The sequence below is a fragment of the Marmota marmota genome, unplaced genomic scaffold (genome assembly GCF_001458135.2).
Source record: "Marmota marmota marmota unplaced genomic scaffold, marMar, whole genome shotgun sequence".
NCBI classification, from domain to species: domain Eukaryota; kingdom Metazoa; phylum Chordata; class Mammalia; order Rodentia; family Sciuridae; genus Marmota; species Marmota marmota.
This window is the reverse complement of record NW_026000102.1, coordinates 464,808-492,162: the sequence shown is the minus strand read 5'-3', so window position 1 is coordinate 492,162 and position 27,355 is coordinate 464,808. Positions and strand designations below refer to the sequence as shown.

Genomic DNA, 27,355 nt, shown 5'->3' with positions numbered 1-27,355 from the left:
AGGGACGTGGGGCGTGTCCTCGGTGGCCCCGCCCCTGCCCTGGGGCTCGCGGCCCCGCGGGCTTTCGCTTTCAGTAGCAGCCTCCGGAGGGGAGCGCGGCGCCAGCAGAGGTTCTGGGGACCTGGGCGCGAGGGCGCAGCCCGCCGGACCCGCCGCCGCACATGGCGCCTGCCGCCCTCTGGGCCGTGCTGGCCGTCGGACTGCAGCTCTGGGCGGCGGGGCACGCCGTGCCCGCCCAGGTGGGTGACTCGCGCGGCCGCAGGGGACAGAGCCCACCGTGCCCATCCTGGTGCCGAGGGGCTGGGAGGACAGGGTCTCCGACCTGCTCCCTGGGACGCGCCACGCGCCTATGGGGACCGTCTGGGCACCGTGGGCCCGGCACACGTGCGCCTCGGGTGGAACTGGGTTCTCCGCAGCATCGCTGTCGCCTTCGGGGACACACCTCGGTTCCTGGGCCCGCGCGGGCCGGGACTTTGGGGCCGAGCAGCTGGAGCCCCCTAGACCCAGAACCCCCGTCCTCCTCCCCTGCGGTGCTGGGGCAGCCCTTCCCTCCTGTCCGGCGGGGTGGGGGCTGTCTGGGGCGCTGTCCCCACTGCCCAGGGCAGGCGCCCTCTTCAGAAGACTTCCTCCTCCGCGCCAGGGCTTTGCTCTTTCTTAGAAATGCTTGGGCTGCGTGTTGGAGGCTGCGGGCCAGGTGTGTAGCGAGCCGCCCCGTTGCCCCTGCCCAGCTCCTCCCGGGACTCCCCTGATAGGTCCTGGGGCCCCTGCGGGTCTGTTGGTGAGCTCGGGACAGGGCCCCTGGCGGGGCCTCTTGGCTGGCCATCAAGCAAGGCAGAGGTGCTCTCCAAGGGGCCCCAGGAGGATGAAGACAACAGAGACCCCGATATTCAATATTCACATCACACCCACAGTAGCAAGGCCGGATCTCTAGGGGGCTGGGGGTCCTGTTTCTCCGTGGCTGGTGAGATGGGCTAACCTGGTTTTACGGAGGGAAAACTGAGGCCCTGAGGGCTTGGGGGTCATTGGAAGGACTGGGGGGGGTGCTCTTTTCTCAAAGGGCATCCCTGTCTTTCTCCCAAGGTGTGCCTTCCTCCTTCCTCCTGAGCCCACCCTGATGGACACAGGGTGTGTTGACCTGTCTGTAGGGTGGAGCGTGGGGATGGCATTGGCTGCTATGGTGACAGGAGGTGACACCCCGATCCAGGGCTAGGGAGCCCAGTTCTCCAGGAAAGAGGGGGGGCTCTTAGACTAGAATTGACTCAGTGGGTACCAGGAGGGGTCCTGAGGGGCTGCCCCAGGGGAGGTCCAGGATAGCCTTTGGATCAGGACAGTTCCAGTTCTGAGGGCCGTGTGTGAGTTGTGGGTGGCCTATGGTGGCCATCCTGACTGAGGACTTTGGGTCTTGTCACAGGTACTGCCTTCCTGCACCTGAGCTGGGGCTGCCTGGGTGAGCCCCTGGCTGGCATGTGAGCTCCTGGCAGGGGATGAGGCAGGCCCGGGGCCTGCAGGACACCAGCTGAGGGAGTTGGATTGCTCTAGGGGTTTCCCTCGCTTCCTGCCTGAGCACCCCGACTCCCAGCTCAGATCCCTGCCTCTCGGGATGGTTGCCAGACTCCTAGCCAGGCTCCTGCCCTTGCCCCTATTCCCCATGGGTCCTCCTTGACGGAGACCCTCCTCAAGCCCGGTGTACCTCTCTGCCTCCAGGCTCCAGTGGCCAAGACGGAAAGTCCCCGTGTATCCCAGGCCAGAGTGAGGTATCTGCTCTCCCTATACCCCGCATCCCTGAAACTGACGGCCAGGTGGCCCATGTGAAACCTGCCTTTGTCCACGCTGTGGCCTCTCCGTGGTCCACCCTCACCCCGTCCCTCCAGGCCATTTGTACTTGTCCCTCTCTGGGACAGGCTGTCTGCATTCTCCCACTGGGATTTTATCTGGTCTTTGAGTACATGGCCTTTTGTTCCCTTCGAGGACACATTCCATTCTGTATCCCAACCCTGGTGTCTTGAAGGGTCCTGAGGGCTGGACTGTGGCTTCTTCCTTCTCATGATCGGTACCACGATGGCTCCTGGTGTTTGGACACGTAAGTGTTGGGCAGTTTGTCTCAGAATCACACTGAAGCCTGCCTTCCAGCGGCTCCTAAGAGATGGGCGCTGCTGTTCCCTTTGAGAGATGTGGCAACAGGTCCAGAGAGATCGTGGCACTTCCGGCCATCACCGAGCTGGGGGTGGGGATGGGGCTTGAGTGCAGGGCTGCCCCAGGCCTGTGTCCCCACAGCTGCTCAGCGGGGTTGAGCTGTGGAAAGAGCCCCCAGGAGACCTGAGTGGCTGCAGGTGTGGCAGGCTCCCCTGGAACAGCTGCATTCTCCAGCCGTGGGAGGCACCGCTCCCTCGGTTATTCGTCCATTTGCCAAATCAGTGCCAGGGAAGCTGGCGGGGTGGGGGAGAGCTTGGTGCCCTCTATTGCGGATGGCAGGGCCCCTGATGTCTGGGGAGGCGGCTGAGGGGCTTCTGCTGGCCTCCTCATCAGGAGCCAAGCAGGAGAGAGAGTGGGGGCTCCTGAACCAGTCACTGGAGTGGAGTCTGGGAGCTGAGGCACCTGCTGGCCCTGTGGGCCCCTTCCTGCTTCACCATATCTCTGTTCCTTTGTCCCCTGCCTGATTTCCCTGTTGGGCATCTCTGTGCTGACTGAGGGTGTGACCTGGTGATCGGGTATCCCTTCACAGGGCAGTGGCCAGATGGCCAGGCACCCTCATGCAGTGCCAGTCACTCACCCATCCCCACCACTCATGGATGCCTACTCCATGCCCAGCCCAGGGCCCTGCTCTGAGGACCCCAGGCCAGTCCTCCAGGATCCAGCCTCCAGGAGACCCCAGACCTTACTGGCTCCGCCCCAACTGCCCTTGCTTCTCATCTGTTTTGTTTCTGCCTCTGTTTTCTCATCTCTTGACCTGGAGAGAGAATTCGCCTGGGATTCTTGTGTCAGAGAGTGGCCCCGACTCTTGTCCTGGGCCCAGCCCAGTGAGTCCCTGGAGCACTATCCTCCAGGCCTGGGTGACACTGTGGTTCTTCCCATCCAGTGCTTCCTAAAGGAGCACTCAGAGTGTTTGTGTGTCGGAAGGGCAGGCGCTTTGACGCCCGCCTGCTGTGCTGTTTGGCTGCCCATCAGCTTCACCCTCCCTGTTTTGCCAGGTTGGTGCTTTTCTGCCCACCTCAGGGCCTTTGCACTTGCTTTTCCTTTTGTTTTGTGTGGTCTCACACTGACTTCTCCTATTCTCACGCCCCCATTTCCTTCTGCTCCAATAAATCACCTGACCTATAATCCCCAGCAGGTACCCTCATCCCTGATCTGCTTTATTTTCCCTGTTTTTTTTGGTTCGGGGATGGAACCCAGAGGCACTTACCCACTGAGCAACTTAGCGAGACCCCTGGGGATGTGGCTCAGTGGTGGAGTCAGCTTTGAGTAGGTTTGACAAAGATCCCAGATTCAGGGTCCAGTGGGGGTTGTGCTTCCCCAGGAAGGAGCCGGGCACTCCCACTGCTCAAGTCCCTCCGCGCTCACCTCAGTGCCACTTGGTTTGGCTGGAATGTTTCTTGACGCAGGCCCCAGTGGCACCAGGTTCATGGCCGCCTGTGAGCTGGCTGAAGCCGAGGTGCAGGGGCCCCAGGCAGAGCTGGGCTCCTGGGTTTCCTGCCCACTGCCCCTGGGCGCGCACACTGGCTGTTCCGCAGAGGCGAGGCCCTGCCCGTGCTGGGATGCTGGGAAGCCCGGCCGCCCTGTCCCCTGCAGGGCCCTGTCTGGGAGCCCACAGGTTCAGGGAAGTCGAGGCGTTTTCCTCGAAGATTCCCCGTGTCCCCAGAACAGGTACTTGCCCCCGGGCCCTGGTTCTGAGTCCTGCCCCGCCACCGTCCCATCCCCCCAGCTGTCACCTGTAGGCCCAGCCCCTGGGGCCCACGATCTTTTTCCACCAGGACACCCTGTGACCTCACAACGGGTGGTGACGCCACTGTGGTTTGGGGCACTCGGTCTTTTTCCACCTTGACACCCTGTGACCTCACAACGGGTGGTGACGCCACTGTGGTTTGGGGCACTCGGCTGAGAGCGGGGAAGGAGGAAGTGTCCCTTCAAGGCGCCGTTATGCAAGGCACGTTGCAGGAGTGGGTTTCCTTCTGCCTGGGGGTGCGCGTGCGGCCAAGGGGGTGGGGGCGGCTGGCCTGAGGCTGCAGCTCTGTCCTCTGTCCCACCCGCCTTCCTGGGGATGTGTGACCTCTGCTCCTGGGGGCCTCCGTTGCTGCTCTGTAGCTGTTGCCTGCCGAGGTTTATGAACAACTGATTATTGTGAAGAATAAGAAGGCCTGCCTACCAGCGGTCCACACCTGGTGTGGGGTGTCCCCTCGCAGCCCAGGCACTAGTGGGTCTGATCTGCTGCGCAGAGGGATGGCGAGGCCCAAGGCTCCTGTTCCGAGAGCTGGGGCCTCCAGTGAGCCTCGCTCTGTCCTCTGGGTTGGCCTCCGCTCTCTGGTCAGCGGCCGGGCAGAAGTCCCCAGGGGGCCCTGGTTTCCTTTGCTGTCCAGAGCAGCTCAGAATCTGTTGCCGTCTGGCCTTGGCCTGCAGGGTGGCTGAGGGGTCAGGGAATTGAGTGAGCCCGAGGGTGAGAGGGCGCGGGAAGGGATTTCAGGGTGGCGGGCAGTGTGTGAGAACATCTTCCCAACTGTCGGGGGAGGCCTCCTGGGAGAGGCCCGGCCGTGGATGGAGCGGGGCTGGGGCCTGGGCCAGCGCTGGCCGAGCTTCAGCTGAAGGAGAACTTGGTCACTCGATCCAGACCTCAGCTACTCAGCCCCAGCTTGAGGTCAGCCTGAGGATCCTGTGAGCCCAGGTGCTCGCCTGGGTGGTGACCAGGGGGTCAGGCTGGGCGTGGAGTGAGGCTCGGGTGGCCCAGCTCTGGACTTGACAGTGCCAGCATCCTAGCTGCTCTGCCTGTCCTTCCTCCTGCTGCCCTACAGCCCGGGCTTCTGTCTGCCACTCTCAGAGGCCCTGGTGACCTTGTCACCAACTGTCCTGGCTTGTGTCTCCGGCTCCTCTGGGTTCACGAGCCCCAGTACTGCTCCTTCCTGCTGGTCCTTCCCGCTCCTGAGCTCCCTCCCTTGGCAGGAGTCCCCATGCTCCCCGGCCACCGCCCCTCACCCCGCGGATCCACCTGCCTCCGTCGGCTGTCAGCCTGCCTTGTCACCTTCCTGGGTCTCCCCCCATCACGCCCTCCTCAGTGCCCCTCAGGGAACTCCCCCTGAATCCTGGGAGGGGCAGTGGGGTCCCAGCTTCGGTGGTGGACAGGGAGGTGTGGAGGCAGGAGAGCAGAGGGGAGGCTGGACTGTGTCACTGGGGGAGTGTGCAGGGCCAGTGGTGGCCCGGGAGGCTCTGGGTGGGTCCAGTTTAGGGAAGAAGTGACATTAATTATATTTAATGACCGCAGCATCCACCAGGCACAGTGGCACCCGCCTGTAATCCCAGCTACTCGGGAGGTCGAGGCAGGAGAATCACAGGCTAGCCTCAGGAACTTAGTGAGAGGCCCTGTCTCCAAAAATAAAGGGTGGTGGTGCCCAGGATGTAGCTCAGGGGTGAAGAGCCCAGGTTTCAATCCCCCAAACCAATTAAAAAAAAAAAAGAATTTGTAACAACTATAATTCTGGTGTACACTATTCTCAGTCCTATTCTATGCATGAAAAGACTGAGGTTTGTTAACCTCCTTTGTTTATTTATTTATGTTAGGATAACACAGAACTGTCTGCGTGCATCGCTCAGTGGCGGTGCATGTGCTCAGCAGGTGTAAGACCCCGGGTTCTCTCTCCAGCACCCACCAATACAGAAATAAAATTAAAAGAAGGAATAAAAATAAAACCACACAGAAAAGCAACCTCTTCAAGGCTGCCTGCTCGGGAGGGAGGCAGTCTGGATGCAGAACCAGGCCTTCTAGTTTATAGATTCTGTATGGAGAAGGAGGCATTGGGAGCCATTGATGTTTTTTTGCTTTGGTGGTGCTGGGGATCGAACCCAGGGCCTTGTGCATGGGAGGCAAGCACTCTACCAACTGGGCTATATCCCCAGCCCCCATTGATGTTTTTTGAGCAAGAGAGAGACAGGCAGAGAGTGAATTAGGAAGACCCACAGTGGCCTCAGTGTGAAGCACAGATGGGATGGAGAGGCTGGAGGCAGGGAGGCCCATTAGGAGGCCGCGGCAGTGGTTTAGGTGAGGGTTAGGACTGGAGAAAGCAGCAGAGCGGGAAGGAGGTATGGGAGGGAGGAGGAGGAAGTGGCCTCCGGACTGGACCTAGACGTAGGGAGGGGTTCTGTCCCCCCACTCATTTTACCACAGAGGCCCCTCTGGCCTTAGATCTGCCCCCGCCTGAGCTGAGCTACCTGATCCTCAAGTGTTCCTGGAGCTCTTGTTCAGTCACAGGCCAGCCAGGGTCACCCCAAGCTGGGTCCCCTGGGCAGGGCTGGCTGCCCGCCCATCTCAGGTGTGGGAGGGGCACTGGGGGCCTGGACCCCCAGGCCTCCTGGCTCTGCTGTTGGCACCTTTCAGGACCCCTCTGCTCTTCCCGCTTCGGTCCGGTGGAACCCCGTGTGTCTCTGCTGCTTCCCATCAGGGCCGCGAGGTGCTGGGAGGCCGAGTGCTGCTGCCCAGGGGGCGCTTCCGGGGGCCAGGCAGGGCCCAGTTGTTGAAAGCACGGAGCCCCTCCATCTTCCTGCCAGCTGGGGGTGGGTGACCGCGGCTGGAGGTTAAGCCCAGGGTCTCACTGCTTACTGAGGCTGAGGTTCTGCCCCAGGGTTTAGACTCCAGCCACCGTGCAGGGCTGGGATCTGAAAACTGCCCCTCAATCTGCCCCCCTGGGAATGCCCCCCCCCAGGACTCCCCCAAGGCCAGCTCATTTTAAATAATTGGAAGTGAAGACATGGGCATCTGCCGAGCCGGGCAGCATCTCTCAGGCACCTGCTGGGGTGAGCCCTGGCTGGACGCAGCAGCGAGTGATAAAGGTGACCAGCGACAGGAAGTCTCACTGCCTCCAGGCACAGTACCCAGACCTTCATGTGGATCGACTTGTTGAATCTTAGCTGCCCTGTCCCCTTTTACAGTTGACAAAACAGAGACAGGAGAGTGGCAGAATTGGGTAAGGCCAGGTGTCTGGCTCAGAGTTTATGGTAGAGTGTCGGGGAATTGTGGCCCCTTGAGGGGGACACAGGTGAACAAAGTAACTAAAACATGGTCTGGCCTGGGCAGTAAAGGGATGGGGTGGTCACAAGAACCCTCAGGAGGGGACTCTGACCCCGGGGTTTCCTTGAGGTGGTAGTGGAGGGTCAGCCCTGCGGGACACAGCAGGTGAGAGGAGGGTGCTGGAGTCAGGAGCTGCTCTTGGCCAGAGACAGTGACAGGTGCTGACAGGGCCAGGCTCACGGGGCACCCAGCTACCGAGGCTGTGCTCCGGCCCCAGGGCAGTGGGTGCCCGTGGAAACGCTCACCGGGGGCCAGTGAGGAGGGTGGCTTAGGTCCATCTGCAAAGGAACAAAGGTGGGGGAGAGAGCAAGGAGGTGGCAAGAGATGCCTGGGTGCCGCCGAGGGGCCATGGGAGGCTGAGAAGGGCAGAGCCACGGGCCTTGAGGGAGGTGACAGCAGGGAGGGGTTGGGACATCTCTGTCGCTAGACTGAGCATTGCTTGGAGGCAAGGACCACGCCTCGGCATTCTTGTACCTTGTCACACAGCACAAAGGCTGGCCCCAAGAACTGGATCCCGGCCCAGGCTTCCTGTCTGCCCAGCTCACTTCTAAAGCAACATCACAAGCAGCAGGCTGGGGGTGGGACTGTCACCCTTGGACTGCCTGCCTGTGATGTGGTTGGTCCTTCCTGACTCTGTTCGTCCCCGTGATGGCAGATGGGTCTCCAATGTGACAGCCTGGCTTGATGTGGCTGCACCCCACAATCCACAGGGTTCCTGCAAATCCCCAAGATCAAGGCTAAGCACCTCTGCTACCCCCCCACCATGCCCCAGGGCCCTGGGGAGCTGCCATGCAAATGATGTGGTTTCTCTATTGCTTGAAAACAGTTCCCACATGCATGGGGGTCCGCGGGTCCTCGGGTCTTCGGGCAGATACCCCTGCCTCTCTCCATAGCCTTGGTGTCTGCCCCGAGGCCCTGGAGACCCTTTTGCCTGGGACAGTCACCGAAATGTCCACACTTGCTTACTGCATTCTTGAGAGTCACCCCCTCTGGGGGCCCCTGTAAATTGAGGAGCAGGACAAGACCACAGGGTATAGAATTGGGGGAGAGCAGGAGGCAGATGGAACTGCCACAAGCACCTCTTATCAACTTCTCAGCCTCAGACAATTGGCATTGATTCTCCTGAAGCCTCCATTTCTACGTCTGTAAAATGGGGTCAACCCGGCCTCATGGCTTTGGTGCAGGGAACAGGGTAAGAGGAAGCATGTGAATGTGCCCAGCACCGTGTCGCACACAGCAGGTGCCTTTCCTGGGTCTGAGCAGTGGCGGTCAGCCCTCTCAGCTTATGTAAAGGCCAAGGTGAAGGAGTGCTCTCTACCCGCCGAGCCCGAAGCTCCCCGCTGCCGCCTTCTCCCCGTTGTGACCCCTTTCTGCCTCTGCTGGCAGATCCCATCCCGGGGGGCTCTCTGGGGGAGGCTGGCAGTGCGCCTGCTCCCAAGGCAGGTGGCATCTGAGGGGATTTCTGGAAAGTCAGAGAGCCACGAAGTCCCCAGGTGCTGCGTGGATGGGGGCAGAGGAACAGGGGCTGCAGCCTCACTACTTTCCCATGACCCCTCCCGGTGGTAGCCGCTTCCTCCTCCCCAGGCCTGCCCCCATTCCTTCCTTCCTCTATTTATAAACAGAAAGAACTGACAGCCCCCACTTTGGCTTCTGGCAGGACCTCCGTCTGTGCGCAGGACAAAGCACCAGTCCCAGGCTGTCCAGGCCCCAAGGGGTGATGTAGACCCCCAAACCAGAGAGACCTGTGCAGCTGCCTGGCCCCTACTGGCACTGGCCTGGTCCACCACTGTGCTCTGGGAGTCCTTTAGGGTGGGAAGAGGCAGGGCATGAGGGCAGGACAACAGGTCTAGCTTCCCAGGGGAGCCGGCTGGACCCTGGAGGTCTGGTCACGCTGGAGCTTTGCCCCAGCAGGCCTCTGAGGCTCACTTAAATTCTTTTTTTTTTTTCGGGTGCTAGATATTAAACTCACAGGTGCTTTACCCTTGAGCTGCATCCCCAGCCCTTTTTAAAATTTGAAACAGGGTTTACTAAGTTACTGAGGCTGGCCTCAAACCTGCGGTCCTCCTGCCTTAGCCTTCCAAGGTACTGGGGTTACAGGCGTGCACCACTGTGCCTGGTCCCCAAGCTCACTGTCTTGCCAGGACTTGTAGCCACATCATCCTCTGATGGGCCACTTGAGACCCCAGCCTCTGCGATTTGGCCATCTGTTCCCAGACTCTTATCCCCTCCAGTGTTCCTCCAGCAGGCCCACGGGAGGCTGAGGCCAGGGGAGGAGCTGCAGGCGTTAGGGTGAGGGACGGTGTCCTTCCTTCTTTCCTTCCATCTGTCATTCTCCTCTGAAACCTCTGTCTTTGTCATCACTGATCAGCCATCGTCATCTTTCGTGTCTCTCTTCTCCAGTCCCCTCACGGCTGGCTCACGATTCCCCACGTGTTCAATGGTGCTCGCTCTCCTCCGTGATTTCCAGATTTCCACGGGGTTTGAAAGGCTGTGTCTGCTGAACGCGCTGACAGAATCGCGTGCAAGCCGTTGAATTTCCTCATTTTACAGCGTCACATCCCCCGTGGGCAGGTGGGGTGTGAATCTGAACCCCCCAACTCAAACAAGAGAGCTGGCGGCCCCCTGGCCCTGCGTCGCCCAGAGGCCGCTGCCACATTCTGGGGACTTCTGGGCCCTCCAGCTTGCTGGGTCCCTGTGGTGCCCCTGAGCTCCGAGGGCTGTCATTTGGACTCCGCCCTGCTCTGAGGAGGCTGCGTGGAGGGAATGACCTTCTGTCCTGCTCAGGGGCTTTCTGTTCCTCATTGTTTGGCCATGACAGAGCTGAGGGTTTTTTTTTTTTTTCTTTTTCTGTGTCCCGAGGATAAACAGGCCTGGAGATTGCTGGGGGGCTGGGGCCTGGACAGTGGGTGGGTCACCAGCAGCAGGAGGAAGCCGAGGAGGCTTGTTCACAGCAACTTCCAGACAAGAAACGAACTGGGAGGAGGAGGCTCGGGCCGTGCCAGGGTGAGAGCCCAGACTTGGCCACGGCAGGGCCCTTTCCCATCAGGCCTTTCGCCCCTGACGGGAAACCTTCCCCCAGACGGCGCAGGATTTCTCTTGGCTGCCTGGAGCTGCCCACGTCCCAGATGAGCACGGTTCCCGTAGCTGTGCAGGGGTGAAGCCATGGGGGGCAGTGTTGCCAGGAGCCCTGGGCTGGCACCTCAGCTCCTCCCAGCCCAGGAGCTGCTCCCCTGGGAGGGCCAGCGTGGGGCCTGGGGGCAGGCCGGCCCTTGGGGCAGTTAACGTCCAGTTGAATGGTCTGTGCTGAAGGAGCTGTGAAGACAGAGGGTCCCCGGGTGCTGTCCCCCGGCCCTGCCCAGGCCACCCTGCTCCACCATGGGGCTGAGTAATCAGATCAGATCACGCTGGGCAGCAGAGCCCGCGGTCACCGCAGGGGCTCCTTGCTCTTCCTCCTTCTCCTTTTCCTAACGGTACAGCTTCTGGGCCCCGAGATCCCCCTGCGGTGGGAGTGGAAGTCAGCACAGTGACAGGCCCCCAGGAGCCTTGGCCACCAGCAGCAAGGCTCCACATGCTGAGAAGCTCTGCCATGGCTCCTGGCCCTGGCTTCACCTTTTGTCCAGGGTGCCTGGGAACCTGCTGTGTCACCTGGCTGGGAGGGAGGAAGTCCTGGGATTGCGTGTGCACATGCATGTGCCCGTGGACCCCTGCACATGCGAGTTCCCGAGTTCCCAGAGGGCTTTGCCATTGCTCTTTCAGACTCTGGGTGCTGCAGCACGGCCCGCCTCCCCTGCCCCAGCGAGCTGCTTCTCTCCCACCTGGCCAGAGCTGACTGGGCCTGGAGGGGCAGGGTGGCCTGGACGCAGGCCAGGGAATGACATGGCAATGAAGCCCCCTGCTTAGATCGGCCACGGCTGAGCCCCATCCATGCCACGCTGGGCAGAGTGTCCTGCCATCTGGAGGGTCACCTGGAGAGTCAACCTGTGGCAGCCCTGTCCACTGGGAGCCATGAGGGAGGAGGGTCAGGATTCGGGATCGGGGTGATTCCTGCAGGGTGGGGGTGGGAGGCTGCTGGCTGGCTGAGGGCCCTTCAGAGGAATTTGCAGAGGAAGCAGGAGACAACTCAGGCGTGGGGCGGGAGGAGTGCGGACTGCAGCAGGACCCAGCCCTGTGGGTCGTTGCCCCGTTGGCATGACGCCACGAGCAGCCAGAGAGTCAGTGCTGCCCACCAGGCTGAACTGGGAAGACGGCTGGGTCGTGGGCCCACTTGTCACTCACTGTAGTGACCCTCCAAGCTGGGCAGCCCTGACTCCCAGGCAGTGCTGTGGACAGGGAGAGAAGACAGTGGGAGTCCCACCCCCCTTGGATCATGGGAATTTGGCCTGTCTCCACTGCCCGGTGGTAGCTGGCATCTTTCTGGTGGTTTGTTTACAGCTGATGTCCAGTGTGACTGGTCAGCACTCATGTTGTGTTGGCAAATATTTTGAATATCTCACTTGCTTCTGTGTTAGGAATTAGAGTCAGAGAGGTTGAGGCCCTTGCCTAAGGCCACTCAGCTGGTAAGTGATGGAATAAGGAAAAGAAACCTGGCCTCTCTGACTACCCTTATCTGTGGAAGCCTTATCTCACTTAATAAAGGTTTATTGAGCTCCTGCCCACACGTGATTGCTGCTGGTGGGACACCCGCCAGCCCTCAACTCTGACCTACGGCCACCCTGGTCACTCCAAGGCGGTGTCTGGAGGACTGCCTTTGGGTGTGTGCGTACAGTCAGCTCTTGGCCTGGAGACACACGTACACGCCCACGTTGGCCTCACGTAAATGTCCAGCCCCGGGTGTGCTCACGGCCTGCAGAGGCGGCTGATGGATGCCTGCCCCTGAAAGCCCGGATGGCCGGTCTCAAACATTTGAAAGGAGGGGCAGGAGAGGGGTGTGTGGCCAAGGCCCTGGGACAGGCACAGTAGTGAGGTCACTCAGAGACCCGAGGGAGGAGGTTGAGTCTGTCCGTCTGTCTGGCCGTGTGCCGTGGAAGTGCTGTTTTCCTCTCTCCTTTCTCTCTCTTCTCATTCATTCCTTTGTCTTGCTCTCTCTTCCTGGAGGCGGGGGCCCAGTACTGAGATCATAAGTGGTGAAGTCGGGATTAAAGTCCTTCTTGTCATTGGCCCTGGGACCTTGGGCAAGTGACCTGCCCTCCTTGTGCCTCCGTTTCCTGTTCTCTGTGGTAGCCACAGGAAGCAACCCTGCGTCGGGTGGCCAGGAGGTGGGTCTTGCTGAGGTCCCACAGCTGAGCCTGGGACAGGGGCCTGCGACAGGGATTTAATGGAGAAGGGCCCTGGGGCAGCAGGACAGGCAGGGGACGGGGCGAAGCAGGGCTGAGTGGGGGCAGCTGGAGCCAGGTTTGGCTTGGTTCCCGGGGCTCCGGGCTGGGAGGTGCACCAGAGTTGGTCCCATCCTGAGGCCAGGGAACCGAGAGCCCTTACCAGGTGACAGTGGCTACCAGGAACGGCCACCCTGCTGGTGACAGGGATCCGAGTGGCGCCCGAGCCCCAGAAGCCCTCAGGATCGCAGCACTGGCTGCGGGCATGTGCATTTCCCCTGGCCGCTCTCTGCCCGCGGGCTGCAGGCTAGGGCAGGACCACCCCAGCAGTCACCCTGCCAGCCCCGCCCCAGCAGTCACCATGGCAGCCCCGCCCTCTGGCTCTGTGCCTCCACCTGCAGACTGTGTGCTACATGGAGGATGGAGGCGGAGGAGGCCAGGCCCCCCTTCCCCTGCGTCCCACCCTGACAGGTGCTCCATCAGGAGGGCAGCGCTCACAGGCAGGACCTGGGTGCTGGGTGTGGGGACCGGCTGCCTCGCTGACGGCTGTCTCGCCTCCCCAATTGCAGCTTGCCGTGATGCCCTATGCCCTGGAACCTGGGGACACGTGCCGGCAGAACGAGTACTACCAAGAGACGGCTCAGGTCTGCTGCAGCAAGTGTCAGCCTGGTAAGGAGCAGCCGCGGGGCCTCTGGGCTGGCCGGGACCCTGGGGCTGTGCCCTGGAGGGCGCATGTGTTGAGGGGTTGGGGGCAGAGCCATCACCCTCAATTCTTACTGAACTCTTAGTGCCGTGCATTGGCTTGGGCTCCCTGGGGCCCCTGGGCCTTTGTACATGATGTCCTCTCTGCCTGGAGCTCTTCCCAACGGCTCTTGCTGTGGTCAATCCCTTTGCATCCCTCAGTCCTTGTGTTAGCTGTCCCCTCCTCTAGGGGTCAGCCTGCCCCACACTTCTGGCCCCTGGCAGCTCTTTTTGCACCATGGGCTTTTGGCCCAGTTTCTCCCTTGGTCTCACTGTGTGCCCTTCCAGGACAGGGACTGTGCCTTCGTCTCCACTGAGTCCCCAGTACGTGGTGCATAGTAGGTGCTCAGTGCGTATCTCATTCAATGAACCCATTTCCCAGATGGTGGACCTGAGTCCTGGCCCAGTGGGGAGAGCTGGGGAGCTGCCTCCCATGTCTGCCCTTCATGCAGCCAATCATGTTTGTGATTCACTCGTGTAGCATTTATAAAGCACCTGTTGTATTTTTTAAGTGTAGGGCAGACAGAATCCTTTATAGGGCACCTACTGTGTGTTTTAAGAGCAGGGCAGACAAACTCCTTACCTTGGTGGAGTCTGCTTTCTAATGGACGCGTGGTCCTGTCAGTAGGTGCTGGGGGGAAGCAGGGCACGGTGGGGCTGGTGGAGACAGATGGAGTGGCCCCTCCATTTCCATGGCCTGGGGAGGTCTCTGAGAGGATGACATTGGGCCGAGCCCAGAAGAAGGGGATTGAGCTATGTGGGGAACAGCAGGCCAAGCACAAGTGACAGGTGCTAAGGCCCTGTGGTGGAGCCTGCATGGCAGGGCAATGTGTGTGGCCCGGGGTGGGAGAAGGGCAGGAGGCCGGGATGAGGATAAAGAGGCAGGCGGGGGCCAGGGCAGGGTTAGATTTTATTCCCTAAGATGCTGGAAGCCACCGGAGACTTTGGGCCATTAGCTTGTGATGTGGGTAGCAACATGAGTCACCTGTTAACACCCATGGCCACTTTAATAGACACCCGGGAAAGGGACTTTTTCCTTCTGTTACCAGGCAGGGTCTGTTTAAGAAGTTACTAGATTAGCAGAGCACTTAGATCTTGGGGATGGGTCAGGAGGGTGAGGGCCCTGGGTTTGCCTGGGTGTTCTCCCACCCCGTCCCCTCCCCAGGCCTCAGGCCCCTGCCCTCACCTCCCTGGGGTCCCAGGGCCACATTCTTCCGGCCTTCCCCTCCTGCTGCAGGAGAGTTTTTAAAACTATCAAGAGGGAAGGCCTTGGCCGCCAGTTCTGACCTGACAGCAGGTTTCTGGGGCAGATTCCGGCGTCTGAGAGAGCAGGGGGCGCGGGATTTGGAGGTGCCCACGAGGAGGAGCTGCGGAGGAGGAGTTAGAACTTCGCCGAAGGCCTTCCCAGCAACACTGTGGCACCTGGGGACCCCGGGCACAGCCGATGAGCCTGGGGTCCTGGCAGAGCTCCACTCTGCTGAGACCACGGTGGCCCTTGTTTCCTTAGGCCACCATGTGAAAAACTTGTGCACCAAGACCTCCGACACCGTGTGTGTCCCCTGCGAGGACAGCACGTTCACCCAGGTCTGGAATGTGGTCGACAAGTGCATAAGCTGCCGGTCCCCCTGCGAGTCTGGTGAGTGGGCCCTGGGAGGGGTGGCCCCATCCTCCCTTGGCACCCCACCTGGCACTTCCCTCCCCCGGGCATGCGTGGCACCCTGCAGCTCCTTACCAGCTTCCAAATGGCCCCTCCCTTCCCCACCTCACCAGCCCCTTGTCCAATCCCCTGGAGCAGAAAGCTCGGATGGCGGTGGGAGGACGGCGCCCACATTAAGGTTGAGGAGCCAGTGGCGCAGGGAGCAGCCTGGGAGTCTCGGTGGCCAGGGCCTTTTGTGCCCTGGGTGGGGGGGTGCACCTGGGTCCTGAGGCCAGCTCCCTGTGGCTCTGGGCAGGCTGGGAGGGCAGAGCAGGCGTGGCAGAGGCAGGAATGACCCCAGCTCCCTGTCCCTCCTCCAGGTCAGGTGGAGACCCAAGCCTGCACGCAGATGCGGAACCGCGTGTGTGCCTGCAGGCCGGGCTCGTACTGCGTGCTGAAGCGTCAGGACAGCTGCGGGCTCTGCCTGGCCATGCGCAGGTGCCCGCCCGGCTACGGCGTGTCCAGACCAGGTACGAGACCCCTGGGCCTCTCCTCCACAGACACCCGTGGATGTCACAGGTGTCAACCCATCAGTCCAGCCCAGCCAGGGGCATCTGTCCATCCAGCCACCCCTCATTCCCTCCTTCAGCACTCCCGATTAGGCACCTGCTGTGTACTAGGGCCTGGGAATCCAGAGTGGATCGGAGTAAATCCTGAACTGCTGGAAAGTCAGGAGGTCCTTGGGCCCCTCAGGCCCCCCGGGGCTCCAGTGCAGGGTCCCCTGTGCATGGAGGGTTCAAGTTGTTGACAACTTCCACTTTTCCCCTTGAAGGAACTGCAACCTCAGATGTGAGGTGTGACCCTTGTCCCCGAGGGACGTTCTCCAACACGACTTCATCCACAGACGTCTGCCGGCCCCACCGCATGTAAGTGGCTGAGTCCCTGGCTCTGAAGAGCAGAAGGGGCTGTCCCTGGGTGATGTGGGGCCTGAGACATGAGCAGCTCATCAGCCACTGGTGCCCGGATTGCTTTCTGTGGGGTGGTCCTGGGGTAGACAGTGAGCAGGACCTTGCTACGGGAGTCAAACTAGAGGGCACACAGGGAGAGGGGGTGGGGGCAGGAGTAAGTGGACCCTGGAGAGGGTCCGACACATGTATTACTCCCCTGTTCTGGCTGCTGGGGTCCCTGCTGGCTGGCCTGGCTCCCACGACTGAGCCTGGTCACCCCAGGCCCCTTGGCCTCTGTTGCCTGCTGATCAAGTCTCCTCCTCCCCCAGCTGTGACTCGGTGGCCGTCCCCGGCACCGCAAGCACAGATGCCGTCTGCACATCTGAATCTCCCAGCCTGAGAGTGACCCCGGGGACAGCCCGCACACACCAGCCGGTGTCTACAAGATCCCAGTCCATGGAGCCCACACCAGGGCCCAGCACGGCTCCGTCCACCTCCCTCCTGCTGCCCGTGCAGAATGCGAGCATCTCTCTCCCAGTCGGTAGGCCACAGAGGGGCCTCCCTCTTCCCCCGCTCCTTTCTCTTCCTTCCTCTCTGTCTCTCTGTGTCCCACTGAGAGCCCCCTGTGCTCAGGCCCCATGTGGGTCTGTCTTGGGATGCAGGTGGCAGTGACTGGTTTCCTTCCAGGACCTGGTGATGTCACTAGGAATCCCGGGGTGGGGTGCCCCAGGGTCTGCTGTTTGCCTAACGTGGAGATGGTCTCATAATCCCTGTTTCTGATGAACCCGTGTGGCCTGGTCATCTTGTTGCCTTCCCTTCTGGGGTGAGAACTGCCCAGCCAGGGGACTCAGACTGGTGGCCCTCAGACAGAGTGTGGCCCACAAATATACGATGGGCTCGTCATTGAACTTAAGGACTCAGGCCTGGTCTGGCTCCTCCCGGGCCGTAGCCTGGCCACCTCAGTCACGGTGCCACTGGGACGTGCAGCTTGTCTTTGTGGCCCTCTGAGCGCCTCCCTTCTTCCTAGGACTAATTGTGGGGCTGACAGCCCTGGGCCTGCTGATGATAGGACTGGTGAACTGTGTCATCGTCACCCAGAAGAAAAGTAAGATTCCTTTCTTCCTGGCTTCCCTCACCCACTGGCTCAGGACGACCTTCGGGAGCCTCCCTGGGCACGCCTTGGGCTCAGATGGACCCGGACCCCAGATCTGGACACCACAGTCCCTGTTCTGTGGGAGCTTAAGCCTGGGCAGAGGGCAGTGCCGCTAGCTTTGCTACTGACCGGCCAGGGCATTTGAAGCTCTCCAGGGGGACAGGAGTCTGGGGTTCCTATCCAGAAAGTCTGGGGGCACCAGGCCACCAGGCAAGAGCATGCCCAGGAGAGAGCGGGCACTGAGGGCGGGAGGGGTGTGGGCAGAAGCGGGCTGCCAGCAGCTCGGGCAGAGGGAGGAACGGGGCTGGCCCTGCCGGAGAGTCGGGGTCCTTCTGTGGAGAGCCGTGCCCCAGGAAGCCGCCTCCCTGACTTGTCCCCTCTCTTTGTAGAGAAACCCTCCTGCCTACAGAGAGGAGCCAAGGTGGTGAGTGTCCCTCTGCCCCTCCTCAGGTCTCTTTCTGAGCAGGCGGGTTGCAGTGAGAAGCAGTGCCTTCTGTTCTCTTGTCCAGGGTCAGCGGATGCAGAGCCCCGGGTGGCCCAGTGTCCAGGGTTTACACAAGGCTGTTGAAATCTCGTAGACTAGTTTCATTTCCTGATTTTGCCAACAGGAAAGTTGCAGAGCAGGACAGTGATTTACCCAAGGTCACACAGCCCCGTCCTGGACTCCTGCCCAGTGCTCTCTGCCCCCACCCTACGGCATTTCGATGGGGGCCAGACTGTTTCTCATGTCCCCACTCCTCACTTTTTCCTGCTTCAGTTCAGTGACACTGTGACAGCTGCCTAGTAGCAGATAAAGCAAGTGTCCCCTCCAGGCTGGGCCCCAGCAGCCCGGTTGCCACCCTGTCTTGGCCAGTGTTTCCCGATGTTTGTGCTCAGATGTCCTGTGGTGGTGCAGGAGGACTGCTTCCCCTTCCCTTTGCCGAGTTTGTGTTGCCCAAGGGTGACAGCCCCACCCCTGTGCTGAGAGCCCTCGAGAGCCCTGTGGCGGCTGGTGACAGCTGTCTAGGGGGAGAAGACCCAATGCCTGATTTGTGGTGCTTTCTCATTTCCATGGTGTGGATGCCCCACATGGCCAGCTTCCAAGGCCATCCTGACCTGGGGCTGGGAAGACACGTGTAGGTCTGTGCCAGCACCCGCTCACCCAAGCCAGGCGCTCTGCCTGTGCCAGATCCTCCCGTCCTGCGGGCAGGGACCACCAGCCTCCCCCCCTTATAGACGGGGAGACTGAGGCTCAGAGCTGCAGTCGCTCCTGCAGGGTCAGGTGCTCAGGCCGTTGGCAGAACTGGCTTCGGCAGGTAGCCTGACGGGCGGCCTCCACCTTCACCCCGCCTGTTGGGCCAGGAGATGTTCGAGCTGCTCTGGGCACTCCCCCTCCCAGCAAGGCTGCCCTCGGGGTTGGTCACCCTCCAGGGGCCCTGCCCCTCGCTGAGCTGGTGCCCACTCTGCCGTCCCTCAGCTGGCTGGTAGCAATCCTGCTGGGAGCCCCGTGGGTGATGTTCCCCCACGAGGCCCGGGGGCGGGATGAGCCGTGAGTCAGCTCGCCTGCTCCTCCAGCGCTCGGGGGACAGTGGCTTCCTCTGCTTAGAAAAGCAACATGTGAGTGCACCTGCAGCCACCCCCAGATACACTCAGGCGGGCCTCCCGTGGTAACCAGGGCTTGTGTTGGCTGGGTACAGAGTGACGTCAGGTGCTGTGCTGAGCGGGCTTTCTCCTTCCAGTCTCGCTGTGACACGCAGGTCACGTGGTTGTTGCCCCACTTTCCTAGCCCAGGACTCTTGGCCCAGAGAAGTTAAGTAACTTTCCCAAGCAAGCCCAGCTGATGAGAGGGGCCTGGGTCACAAGCCTAGGTGCCTCTCCTCCCCCGGGCACACTCTGACAGTGCCACACCAGGCGTGCGCACACCATCCTGCACACGAAGGCTCCTGGGTGTGCGCCTCATACACCCTCAGCCTCTAGATACACACCCCTCCACATACACAGACAGGCCTGAGGGGCAGCATGCTTGGCCTGGGAGCAGAAGCTGGGTAGGGGTCTGGGGGAGACCTAGGCCAGAAAGCCCCTGCCCAGAGGCTGTGAGGAGGGACATTCATTGCTCCCTCTCACTGACCAAGCTCGGAGCAGGGCTGCAGGATGGGATCAGGCAGTGGCCAGAATCTGACCGTGAACTTGAAATGCCTTCTGTCCCTCCAAACCTGGGAGCCTGGGCCAGCGGGGACTCTGGGGAGGCACAGGGTGCAGCAGGCAGCTGCGGCCCTGCACGGGCTGGGCTCCTCCTGCTCTCGGCAGCCGTGTGGTACCGAGCATGGGACTCACCCTGGCTGGGCTGCTGTGGCCTCATGGGGTCAGTCGCACAGGGTCCTGCCAGCCCAGAGGCAGAGGCTGTGGTCCAGGCTGGCTTCAGGGAACAGAGGGGCTGCAAGCTGGGGACTGTGGTGATTGGCCAGCCAGGAGCAGCCCCAGGAAGGGGCAGCAGTACTCCTGCCTCCGCTCAGGCCACATCTGGAATTGTGTCCCCCTGGAGGGAGGTCCGAGGGGCTTCTTGCTCTGGAGGGCTAACAGGCCTGTGAGGTCCCCTGTCTGTCCCCATAGCAGATGAAGACTCCCAACCGTCCCTCTGTCCCTGCAGCGATAGGTGTAGCCATCAGCCGTTCAGTCCTCTGTTCTTGTTCTGCTCTGACCCTCTCCCCTCCTGGGTAGGACAGCGGCCCTGGCAGCCACAGAACCTGGCCCTGCTATCTCCTTTTTTCCTGGGATCCAGAGCTTCCCCAGACCCTGAGGCAAGGCCCTGAGTTTCTGCTAGTCAGTGTGGACAGACTCGCCTTGGTCTGGGGTCTCCCGATGGCCCAGCTTGGGTGTCTGGAGGCAGGGAGCTTGTCTTGAGCCTCCAGACCTGAAACCCCAGCCACCCAGAAGTGGCAATGTGGCTTTAGCCCAGCTGTATCTCATCCTAACCATGACCTTGGGCAAGTGACACAGTCGTTTTGTGCCTCCATTTCCAAACCTGTAAGGCCAGGGCAGCACTGGACTGTTGGAGAATCTGTGGGGACACTGTCTGGAGGGCCCTGGGGCGGTGCCTGGCAGTGGGCAGCACTCAGATGCCAGCCGATGGCTTATTAGAAAGACGTTAGGGGGCATCACAGGGCAGCCTGGGGGGCACCATGGAAAGGGTCACTGAGCGGGGGCAGCTGAGGGTCCCCCGATGACAGGGCTCCCTGCTCTGCGCTGATTTATTGGACTCAGGTCAGCACACTTTCCTGCCAAGGGCCAGATAGCTTTGTGGATGGTATGGTCTCCGTGACAATTCCTCAATCCTGATTTTGTAGGACGAAAGTCAGTCGGCACAGTGAGAGTGGCCGCGTTCCATCCAACCTTGTTTATAAGTGCTGAAACTTGCACTGCCCAAAATGTCATGTGTTTTGGAATATTATTCTTTAAAAAAAAAAAAAGATTTTTTAAAAACACGAAAACCGCCGGGTAGAGGCTGAGGTAGGAGGATCCCAAGTTCAAAGCCAGCCTCAGCAACTTAACGAGGCTGTAGGCAACCTAGAGAGACCCTGTCGCAAAACAAAAAATAAAAAGGGCTGGGGATGTGGCTCAGTGGTTAAGTACCCCTTGTTCAATCTCCGGTACCTAAGTAAACAATTGAGTAAGTGAGTAAGTGAGTAAGTAAATAAATAAAAACATGAAGTTTTTCTTAGCTCTCAGGCTGTATGTGCTGGACTGGGCCCGGCCGTCCTCCCTCTCCTTCTGTGTGAAGCTGGCCGTACCGCTCGCTGCTCAAGCACATTCGGCTGCTCAGCTGTTGAATCTCCCAACAGCCCTGTGACATAGGTTCATATTCTCACCTTAGAGATGAGAATAGGGAGGCACAGAGGGGTTAGGTAACTTGTCTGTGTTTGCACAGCAAGCGAGTACAGGATTTGGCTTGTGGCTGCTGCCCTGGGTGACCTTAGGAAAGTCGCTTTCCCTGGGTCGTTGTTTGGTGGAGAAGGCCACATGGCCCCTGCCCTCCTCAGGCTCAGGCTCCAGCTGGGTGGCTAGATGCTAATAATAGAAACACAAAAAACCACGGAAACTCACACCTCCCAGAAAGTGCTGTGTGTGGAAAGAGCAGGGGCCGGGGTGTGGTGTAGCCTGCAGTGCTGACGGGAGGTGGGGGAGGAGAGGCTGGGGGCTGACTGCTCTTCCTCCCGCAGCCTCACCTGCCTGCGGATAAGGGCCAGGACGCGCCCGGGCTGGAGCAGCAGCACCTGCTGACCGCGGCGCCCAGCTCCAGCAGCAGCTCCCTGGAGAGCTCCGCCAGCGCCGCAGACAGGGGCGCACCCAACAGGCACCAGCCGCAGATGCCCGGCACTGAGAAGGCCCAGGAGTCCCTGGAGGCCCCGGCCAGCTCTGGGAGCTCGGGTAAGAGGAAGGAGCACCCCTGGCTCATCCCGCTCTGTGCAGAGGCCCCTCCGCCTGGGGTGGGATTGTGTCCCGGCAAACCCGTCTTCAGCCAAAATCATCCTAAGTGAAAAGTGCACTCGGGACAGCTGTCCCAGAACCCCCCCCGCCACGCAGTCCACCGCAGGGAGGGGCTGGTGCCCCTGTCNGGGGTGGTGCCCCTGTGTTCCCGCGGCTCGCCAGGTGAGGGGCTCCTGGTCACCCTGAATCGCCCCCGAGCCCCAGGCCCAGCACCTGCCTGGCTGATGACAGTAATGGCTCTTTTTTTTAATATTTATTTTTTAGTTGTAGTTGGACACAATACTTTTATTTTATTTATTTTTATGTGGTGCTGAGGATCAAGCCTAGGGCCTCGCATGTGCTAGGTGAGCGCTCTACCGCTGAGCCCCAGCCCCAGCCCTGGTAATGCTTTTAACCAAGGCCGTTGGTACGTCAGGCACCATACTGGGCACATTACATGCCTAAAATCAACCTGCACACTATGGCCATCCTCATCCCCATTTTACAGGGGAGGAAACGGGGGCCCAGAGAGGCTAAGCAGCCTGTTCAAGGGCACACAGAAGAGCCAGGAGTGCCCCCTGGGTTTCCAGGGCTCTACTCACTGTAGCTTTTTGTGGGTCCCTTTGAGCCTGAGGTGCCAGGACTGTGGGGACCTTGTCCCATTTGTACAGTCCTGAACAGGTGTCTGGCAGGTGTCACCCACACCAAGTGCATCCCCGAGAGGCTTTCCCCCAAAGCCCTGGGCCCCCTAGGGTTTGTTCTGCAGTGGGGAGGGCCAGATGACTGGCCCACGTCTCTCCTGCTCACCTGGCCAGTGGGGCCACAGGGATTGGCCATGAGCTTGGTCATTCCCGGATCTGCCCAGCTGCTCTGGGGCTACGGGCATCTGAGCAGCCTTCTCAGCCCCACCAGGTCATGGTTCCCCATCTAGAAATGAGCCATGCCACCTCCTTGGCAGGGCTGCTGAGAGATAAGTGGCACGTGCCCGGCTTGGTGCTGGACAGGGCCCAGCTTCCTCTGGGCCACCTCCAGGCGGGCGCTGACGGCGGCAGTCACCGCACACCCACGGCTGCTCCCTGGGTGGCGCATCCTGCCTGCGGCCGGTGCTCACACCACCCTGCTCCCACCTGCCCATGTGAGCTGCCCACTTCCGTCTTCTCACAGCCCACCCGCTCTGTCGGGGCGAGTCTGGTCAGTGTCCCTTGCTCCTGCCTGAGAACTCCCTTGGGGAGGTCCCACCGGGCCCGGCACAGAGCGGGCGCCTGAATGTTTGTGGCATGCATGAATGAGCGTGCTGTGGACGGCAGCTCTGGGTCTCTGTCCAGCTTTTGGATTCTCTTTCTGGTCTCTTCCACAGGCCCGCGTGGCTTCCTCCTTGGCCCCGAGTGGACGCCGGCCATGCCTGGCTGTCCTCTTTCCCTTCTGCTTCTATTCCTCCTCTCTGCCTCGACCGCCTCTGCTCTCCCCTGCTCCCCCTCCCACCGGTCACCTCTCCACTGCGGGAACCCCAGAGCTGTGCCCTGTCCGCCTCCACAGTCTCCTTCACCACGGGCAAAGGCCATGGTGACTTCGGGTGACATTTGGGTTCTTTGGAGGCTCAGAGTGGAAGTTTCTTTCTGGCCCCACAGTTTCAGCCCTCCCTGTGCCTGGTTGGTTTGGGGCTGTTCTGAGAAGAGCAGTGTTGGCCCCGCTGTCCCCCTCCCAGGCTCCCCCAGTTCCCAGAGGGCGTCCAGAGAGCCAGGCCGGATGGGGCACTGGAAGACAACCAGCTGCCCCTTCACCTGGGCGCCCCGTGGGACAGGAACAGCAGCAGCAGCAGGGGATGTTGTGTGTGAAGCCCTGAACGTCCACCCTCCAGCTCACCCGTCATCCGTCCCTCACCAACTAACTAGGAAACTCAGGTGGCCACAGGCGCTGGGCAGGAAGGTGGGGCAAGCTGCCCCTGAAGTCCTTCCTGCCAACTGCTTCAGGAACGTGGCTTCCCTGTGGCCCGCCACAGCCAGCTCTCCTGCACGTGGCTCCCAGGGGAGGCCTTACGTCCAGGTGGGTTTTGCCCCTTGTTGCTGGCGAAGGAACCAGGGCCTCGTGTGCTGGCGAGTGCTCTGCCGCTGAGCGCCACCCCCAGAGCCAAATGTGTGAAGTGCCAATGGCTGGATTTTTAAACGGCAGTAGCCAGTTCACTTTAAAACTCTGCTGCCACCCAAACGGCACACCTGGCCTCGTTTCCTCCATTCGACACTCCTCTCTGTTACAGGCACTAGGGACATTGCAGGGGACAGTCTGGAAGTCCCGACTTCCAGGGTCTGGGGGAAGGACCCAGGGAGTGGTGGACAGGACGGAGGGCTCATGTGTCTACGGAAGGAGGCCAGGGAGGCTTCTTGGAGGAAGTGGCCTTTGAGCCGAGTGAGGCCCGAGGGCGAGCCCCGAGAGTAGGCTGAGGCCTGAAGTCCAGGAGGGGCAGGAGGGGAGTTGGCTGGAGGGGCCCAGGGGAGAATTGGAGCAGGAGGACAGGCCAGGAGAGCCCGGAGGGCTGGGGGCTGTTGGGGGGGCCATGGTTTGCTGCGCAGCCAGCAGTTGCCGGCCACCTTTAAAGGCCTGGCTCTGGGGGCCACGGAACAGACTGCAGGAGGCAGGTTTGGAACCAGGAGCTTAAACCAGTCACGGGGGATCAAATGGCAGCCACCCAGGCAGTTGTAGGGCAGTTCAAGGTACCTTTGATGGTGATCCCGGCAGGAGTCGCTTATGGGTGGGTCGTGGGCTATTAAAGAATCCAAGGCTCTGGGTCTGAGCGGCTGGGGGCCGGGACAGGGTGAACCGAGATGAGCAGGAGCAGGTTGGAAGGGAGACGGGCCTGTGCGTACCCAAGTGTGGGTGCTGCGAGGGAGCTGGACACGGGCCAGTGTCCACCCCAGTGAACAAGTGTCACTGTCTCCAGGAGCTGCCCTGGCCCCATAGATACAGCAGTGAACAGGTCAGTCATCTTTGCCTGACAGGGGATACATAGGGCACCTTGTCCCCATTTTATGGCTGAGCGCACTAAAGTTCTGAGGCGTGAATAACTTGGCCAAGAAGTGGAGGCAGAGCAGGGATCTGATTGTCAGACTGAAGGCAGCAGGAGGCATTCCGGCGTGGTCACGAGGTGCCACCCCCCTTCCGGAATCTGAGATTTATGGAATCCTCCAGGCAGCTCTCAGGAAGGGAAGGGGCTCGCGGGGAGTGAAGATGACTTGGGGTTCCAAGAAGGAACCGTTTCTGGGCAGCCTACAGACACTGTGCAAGGCGGGGGCTTCTCTTGGTGTGGCCGGGCCGCGCGGCCTCCAGCAGCTGCTCCTCGCGGGTGCCTGACAGTGTTGGTGACATGTGCTTCCTGCCCCTCCCGCCCTCTGGTTCTCTGTGGGGAGCGTGTGTTCTTGGAACACTGGCACCTGCCCTAGCTCGCTGGGTGGCTTGGGCCAGGGAGGTGGGAACGCTGGTTTGGGCAGATGGGGAGACTGAGGCTGGTGGCGGTTGGCTCACCTGGGGTCACACAGCGGAGCTGGTATAGAATCTCCGTCTTGGCTCCAGGGATAGAGCTGTTCCGGCCTGTCTTGTCTGCCTCTTGTAGGAGGCAGCTGTGAAGATGTCCCCCCTCTTTAAGGCTCCCAGACTGACACCCCCTCCCACCTTGTGCCTAACAGAGTCCTCCCCTGGTGGCCACGGGACCCAGGTCAACGTCACCTGCATTGTGAATGTCTGCAGCAGCTCCGACCATGGTTTACAGTGTTCCTCTCAAGCCAGCGCCACGATGGGGGACCCAGACACCAGCCCCTCGAGCTCCACGAAGGACGAGCAGGTCCCCTTCTCCAGGGAAGAACGCCCCTTTCAGTCCCGGCTGGAGACCCCAGAGACTCTGCTGCAGAGCTCGGAGAAGCCCCTGCCCCTTGGCGTGCCTGATGCCGGCATGAAGCCCAGTTAACCAGGCTGGCGTGGGCCATGTCACTGCCAGAGTGGTCTGGCCCCTGCTGAGGGACCCTGGTCCTTATAGACCCCACCCCCAGACTCTGTGGCTCTTTCTGGGCCAAATTCCTTGAGTGACATCCAGAGCCCTGGCCTCGCCCTTCCTGCAGGCCGAGGGAGGGGAGCAGCCAGCATGGTGGGACCCTCTGCCATTGTACTGTGTGCCCTTCTCAGAGGGCCCGCGGGGCACAGACCGAGGGGAGCCTGGGACAAGCCCTTGCCCCTCTGGGACCTGCCACCAGCTGGACCTGGGAGCTTGGCTACCGGAGCCCCTGTGGGATTGGTTTGGCTTGGTTTTCTGCTAACTCTGACTTTCTGGAGACCCCAGCACCCTCCCCTTCTCAGGCGCTTGCTGGGGAAGAGGGGTGCGGCGGGAACCATCCACGGAGAAAGGACACTTCACCCTGAATGCCGAGGCCACAAGATGGTCCCAGCAGGGGAGGCTGTGATCAGAGGGTTCTGTGTAGAGAGGAGGCCGCAGCCCAGGAGGGGACAGGATTCCCTTGGGTTAGCTCCAGACTCCTGGAAAGTACCATTCTGTACCTGGATGTGAACATTAGGTGCCCAGGGCCCCAGCAGGCAGCTCCCCCTGCTGCATCCTGGGCAAGATGACAGAGCTTGCGTGGGTTGTGCTCAGCGGCGGTCGCAGGCTTAGCATGTTCGAGGCGCCAGGTTCCAGCCCGGCTGCATCCGCATCGCAGGTACGGTGCGAACCAGACAGAAAGCCCCGGGGTCTCGCGTGCCTCTGTATCCTCCATCTTTGACTCAACGTCCCCGGGGTCCTGCCCTCCTCTCTCGGGGTCTGGTGAGCCATGCCAAGGCCACTCCTCCTGTCAGGGAACTTCAGGAACTGGAAGGTCCAAGGCCCCGCAGCCATCTCTCTCCTACCTCAGCCTGGACCTTCCTTCAGCCTCCGGAGGGGTGTGCTCCCCCACCCCCTGGCCCAGGGGGGCTGCCGAGCCACCTTGGTACTGTGCCCACTGAGATCCCCCATGCACATGAGGAGCTGAGAGCCAGTCCTGTCTGTCCTGTATCGTGGGTCTGCGTGGCCAGAGACGTCGTGTTGAATTGCCCATCCCCGAGCAGCTGAGGCCGATGATTTTTTTGCCAAGGACTTCTTCACCATTAGAGGGTCAGCCCGCTCTTGGGCCCTGCAGAGCGTGTCCAGGAAAGGCCGTGGCCAGATTCTAGAAGGAAGGGGTTGAGAGGCCAGTTCAGCTCAGGTACTTGGATCCCTTGTGGATAAATTCTACTGGATTTGAACTTGGCAGCTGAGCTGTGTGGGAGGGTAGGAGAGCCCAGATGTCACCATGGAAACAAGAAGGGCTTCCCACTCTGAGTCAAGATGTCCCACTGCCTGGACAGCCGGGTCTGTGCCCGCAGCCCACCCATCGCTGCGGTACGGCATGTGTGCCCCCTGGTGGGCAGACCTGGGAGGATCTCGGGCTTCCTGGGCGTTGCCCTGCGCAGCAGGGGAGCTAGAGTTGGAAGGGCTCTTTCTGGATGTGACCTCTGTCTCCCCACTTGTGCCAGCTCATCCCGAGAGAGTGAAAGTTTGCACTGTGTGCCCGATAGTGTTGCCGCTGGCAAATAAACTTCTGGTTTTACACATTGACTCCTGGCTCTGGCTGGGGTCTGAGTTTGGGTTTGTCCCTGGTCCTGCTGGCCTGCCACCAATGTGACAAGAGATGGGGTCGTGCCCAGCTGTGCTGTGACTGGCCCCAGAGGTCACCCTATTACAGCTGCCCTTGCTAGGAGCCTGGCTGCACCCTCTGGAATGCGAACATCAAGACAGAACTTCCTGCCTTGGACAGACCCCCTGGTCTTTAGGTGTACGCCCGCCTCTTGTGCTCTCTTATC

General features: G+C 60.9%; 1 protein-coding gene across 1 annotated transcript; it reads left to right on the top strand.

The window, feature by feature from the left end:
* Nucleotides 1–61: 61 nt before the first annotated feature.
* Nucleotides 62–27,110, top strand: Tnfrsf1b (TNF receptor superfamily member 1B). The gene is made up of 10 exons (XM_015501364.2): nt 62–239; nt 13,149–13,248; nt 14,828–14,956; nt 15,337–15,486; nt 15,789–15,882; nt 16,233–16,444; nt 16,931–17,008; nt 17,446–17,480; nt 21,253–21,460; nt 25,177–27,110. The coding sequence occupies exons 1-10, from the start codon at nt 162–164 to the stop codon at nt 25,452–25,454; spliced, it is 1,362 nt and encodes a 453-aa protein (XP_015356850.1). The 5' UTR covers nt 62–161; the 3' UTR covers nt 25,455–27,110.
* Nucleotides 27,111–27,355: the final 245 nt, after the last annotated feature.

Bases quoted from the DNA above. Each gene is read 5' to 3' on its own strand.
- Tnfrsf1b (XM_015501364.2), top strand. From the start codon at position 162: ATGGCGCCTGCCGCCCTCTGGGCCGTGCTGGCCGTCGGACTGCAGCTC. The intron at 17,481-21,252 runs GTGAGTGTCCCT...TTCCTCCCGCAG, and splicing joins TACAGAGAGGAGCCAAGGTG to CCTCACCTGCCTGCGGATAA. The intron at 21,461-25,176 runs GTAAGAGGAAGG...TGTGCCTAACAG, and splicing joins GGCCAGCTCTGGGAGCTCGG to AGTCCTCCCCTGGTGGCCAC.